Source organism: Belonocnema kinseyi, chromosome 2 (assembly GCF_010883055.1).
Source record: "Belonocnema kinseyi isolate 2016_QV_RU_SX_M_011 chromosome 2, B_treatae_v1, whole genome shotgun sequence".
In the NCBI taxonomy this organism is placed as follows: domain Eukaryota; kingdom Metazoa; phylum Arthropoda; class Insecta; order Hymenoptera; family Cynipidae; genus Belonocnema; species Belonocnema kinseyi.
In genome coordinates, this window is record NC_046658.1 from 66,940,376 (window position 1) to 66,944,700 (window position 4,325).

At 33.5% G+C, this 4,325-nt stretch overlaps 1 protein-coding gene across 1 annotated transcript; it reads left to right on the top strand.

Moving 5' to 3' along the window:
• The first annotated feature begins 1,893 nt into the window (after positions 1–1,893).
• Positions 1,894–4,030, top strand: LOC117167537 (zinc finger protein 91-like). The gene is made up of 2 exons (XM_033352540.1): positions 1,894–2,659; positions 3,334–4,030. Exons 1-2 carry the CDS (start codon positions 1,975–1,977, stop codon positions 3,594–3,596), a joined length of 948 nt encoding a protein of 315 aa, XP_033208431.1. The 5' UTR covers positions 1,894–1,974; the 3' UTR covers positions 3,597–4,030.
• Positions 4,031–4,325: the final 295 nt, after the last annotated feature.

The following is a 4,325-nucleotide window of genomic DNA, read 5'->3' on the forward strand; positions in this document are numbered from 1 at the left end:
AGAACGGTGTGACTGAAAGGGAGAGTGTAGTTTAATAGCTCGAATGTAGTTTTTTTGTTTTGTTTTGAATAGGAAAAAAGAAAGTTATGCAGCTTTTTATGTATCAGAGCTGACGCATTTTCTGGGGAGCATTGTTCTCTAACAAGGGTTTTTTTCAGAAGGTTGCTTGTTTTAAGGCACTCCTTTCTCGAATAGATAGATCATAGCGCGAAAGAAATTGATTGTTTTTTTTTTTGTTTTGCTTATTTTTAAATAAAAAAAGTATCGCAATTCTGAGCCAAAACTGGCTTTTTTGAGATGCTCTATAATTTTGACTTAAGTTTTTTTGCAGATGGTCGCTTTTTTTCAGCGCTCTTTTCCTAAAAACAATTGTTGGTCTTGTTACATTCTCATCAGTTATGATTGATAAAGTATTAGAATTTTCCGAAATTTGACACCACTGTTTTTCAATGGATCTCCACGTTTTGTGACCTCCTGATAGCGAAAATCAAGTTTTCGATGTGGCGTCTATCTAACCATCTGTCCGTCTTTAAACACGAAAACTCTCGAAAAAATGAGCATCAGATCAAATCCAGATTTGGCACATGTTTGTTAGGCTCTAAAAGAAAGAACGAGTTTGTTGACCAGCCTTTTGGATAAAAATTCAAACAGTTAGAGGATTTTCGAATTTTTTGGGGCCATTTTTTCATATTTAAAAATGTTATGTACGGCAATTCGTAGTACTTAGAAATAATTCATAATTTATATTAAATTAATCGAAAATCAACATTTTAACCCAATCAACGCACGATATTGAAAAAAAGGCAAAATACAAAAAAAGATGTATTGAACAAAAATTGTGCTTATTTCAATTTGATTATAGAGCTTAGTAATAACACGAAAGTACTTATTTCTAAAAAAATCATTCAAGTCTTGATAGCCTTAAATTTAAAAAATACTGATTACACAATAACAAAATTATTTAGCTTTGAATAATTTTAGTTTGAAGTTCGTCAATTCATTTGTTGATATAAAAATTCATTCTTTTTCAGACTTGAATGCTTTGTACTGAAATCACTTAAGTTTTTTTGCTAAAAAATAAAAATTGGCTCAATTTGTTATATCCCATTTTGAAAGAGTACAATTAAACATTTTTCACATTTGTAAGGTTTGTAATTTAAAATAGTTTAATAACAAATGCTTTTAGTTCACCAATCGGAAAATGAACAGAAATTTTTGTTCTCAGATTTCGTCACTCTAATTGGTGTCGTCGAATCATAAAAAGAAATCTATGATAAAAATGTAATTTTTGAATGTTAAACGTTACCTCTGTTTCTGATATAAAAAAAAGTAAAAACAAAAGGCTTCCAAACGAATTGAAACCTAAGAGCATTACCTTTATGTAATTATATTTTACATCCTAATTTTCAGCCACTGAAAACTGAAACGGTAAATCTTACAACCTAATGAAAATGTAAATCACGAGGTCAGGGAAAAACCCAAACCTCTGAATTTGCCTGAAGACAAAGCCGATAAATAAAATAATCGGCTTGAGCCTCTTGTGCTAGGGAATGAGGGGGCACATAGTCATTGAGCAGATGGGGAGGTCTCTTCTGGTGTACGTAGTAGAGACCCTTTTTGAGTCACGGTATCATCCCCGCATCACAAAGGACCGAATCGCGTGGCCGCAGATTAATTCTCAACAAAGACTGTCCTCTCCTTCTTCTGCGCCCTTTGCATGCCCTGCATGCCTACCAAAACCTACCTAGCCCCCGGTGGAGTACTGGAGTGCGAGGCTCTCTTCGAAACGCCCCAATAGCAGCAAGGGGGTTGGTCTCTTACTACCCCTACTACCCCTAGCTATATAATCCTCAGCAACCTTGCCTAGACTTTAGTAGTGACCAAAATCTCGGTGTCTTCACTTCGTGCCTCTCAAACGAATTATTGGCCTTAAAAGCAAACCAAGTTTCTTCTATTTGCTTGGAATTAATCAACATGTGTGACGTAAGAAACACGAGGTTCTTCAGACCCTGGAACGGAGAGGAAGATTCCAAACCCGAAGAAAAAGTTTCTTCAACTATTACGGAATCTTTAAGTTGTGAAGAAAGAGTGAAATGTGAACCAGAAGAAGATTCGGAAAGTGTGCACTCAAATGACAGTGTTAGTCAACAATCAGAATGTGGATCCAGAAGTAGTTTTCCTGCAAGATCGTGCTCCACCCATAGTGAAGATTCATCGGAAACGAGTAGTCTTAACATGCTCAGTAATTTCGTTTTCAATGCACATCCTGAAAATCATGCGAGTAACCATTCGGCAACAAGCAATGTTTCTGTGGAATCTTGCAGACTAGAGAATTCGCATCAGTCAGCTTTTGCAAATTATTACAATTCGTATCCTGCCTATTCTTCACCGGATTATCTATCTCATTTCAAGAGTGGGTTGATGCCAATTGATTCTTCGGGAATTCCATTTGATGGCTATCATCATCTTCATTATGGATTAACGGGGATTCCACCAGAAGCCTATTCGAGTGTGGAAGAAGCTGTAAAGTTTATTCATCAACAAGATGTTGCTGCCAAGCAGATGAAAAAACTTAGGCCGAAGAAGTTCAGATGTGAACACTGCAATGTGGCTTTCAGCAATAATGGACAACTGAAGGGACACATCCGCATTCACACTGGTAAGTTATCAATAAGCATTTCATTAGACTATTATGAATAGGCAAGTCCACATTTTATTAAAAGATACTAACGACATCAACAGTAGCAAAAACTATATTGTCTTATTTGGAAACAGGAAACAAATTTGACTGATGTAAAAAAAGATTTTTTTTTTAAATCCTTACCTTAGATATACATATTTTGTGTAGACGTTATGTTCTCCGTTGAAGGAAACTTTTTTAAATACATTTTTAATATCTATTTACTAACGAAAACCATTTTATGGATTTTATTAAGGTATATCGCTGCAGTTTTTCTATCCAAAAGTTTAATTTAGAACAAATATATTAAAACAAACATATAGTTAACATAGTTTTCTTGTTTAATCACTTGGATTGATAAACTTTAACAGGGTTTCCAGCGTATTGATTATTTTAACTTAAAATTATTTAATGATTATTTTAATCCTTAAGCGACTTGATGCTTATCCCAAATAACAAAATTTGTTGAACCAAGTTTCTCTTTCGAGTTACTTCTGTATATTTATTTTTCAAGTTTCATCTTAAAATGCATTATTCAATTTTTCCCGTGAAGTCTCTTTTGAAGGATCCTTACTCAGTCTTTTGAAAAAGTTTCTTATTAAATTTCCTCATTTAAATTTGGCTATAATCGTTCCTCTCTTGACTTGTTTCAGGTGAAAGACCTTTCAAATGTGACGCTGAGGGTTGTGGAAAATCCTTCACCAGAAATGAAGAATTAACAAGACACAAGCGAATTCATACAGGGTTGAGGCCTCATTCTTGTATCGTTTGTGGAAAGCGATTTGGTCGTAAGGATCACCTGAAAAAACACACGAGAACCCACGAAAATCGAGGACCTTATCACATACCAGGAGTCACCTTGGGACCTTTTGGAATCGGTCATCCGTTACCACCTGCCTATCTTTATCCACTTTAATGTAAATCATAAAAAATATATTTCTAAATTCATACTCCGGTGACTGCTAGAAGCTTTTCATGTACATACAGACAGAGAGAGAGAGAGAGAGAATAAAAGTCAAATTTCATATATTTGAAAAATATTTATACGTTTACGCGACTGATTGGTGTCTATGCAGATTTGCCTTGAAGCTAAATCAATTAAGTCAAGTATTGTCGAAGATTGCCGGGAAAACGTTTTTTTGGCCATTTTAAATAGGGAGCACAATATTTTTGATAAATGTTTTTACCTGAAGAAAAAACGAACATCTATGTAGGAGCCAAATGTTGTCCATTGTAAATTTATATTCGCGTTGAGTCATGTAAATATTGTAAATAGAAGAGAGTCTTATGTAAATACTTCGGATTATAGAGAATAGTTGTCTATTTTAAATAAAAATGATTTATATGGTATTTAAAAGTGTTTGAATTTTTATAACCTTCTTACGTAATTATCTATTATATTTAATATCGCCTAATTTTTCCTGTCTTATACGATTTTCATTTTATTCGTAAAGTTTACATTATATTATAATATATCATAATATTTCCAATGGATCCTTTCAAAATTAGATCATTTTAAATTTTAATGCTAAAAACATTTTAATTGTAAGCCTAGGCAGTAAAAACGGTGCATTTGATATTTAAAAATTTTCGATTTCAAGTCCATCAATAAGTTAAAACCTTTTTAATTTGAAGTCTGTTCAAG

Excerpts from the sequence above, each read along its gene's own strand:
- LOC117167537 (XM_033352540.1), top strand. The coding sequence starts at position 1,975 with ATGTGTGACGTAAGAAACACGAGGTTCTTCAGACCCTGGAACGGAGAG. Across the intron at positions 2,660-3,333 it reads ACACATCCGCATTCACACTG|GTGAAAGACCTTTCAAATGT; the intron begins GTAAGTTATCAA and ends GACTTGTTTCAG.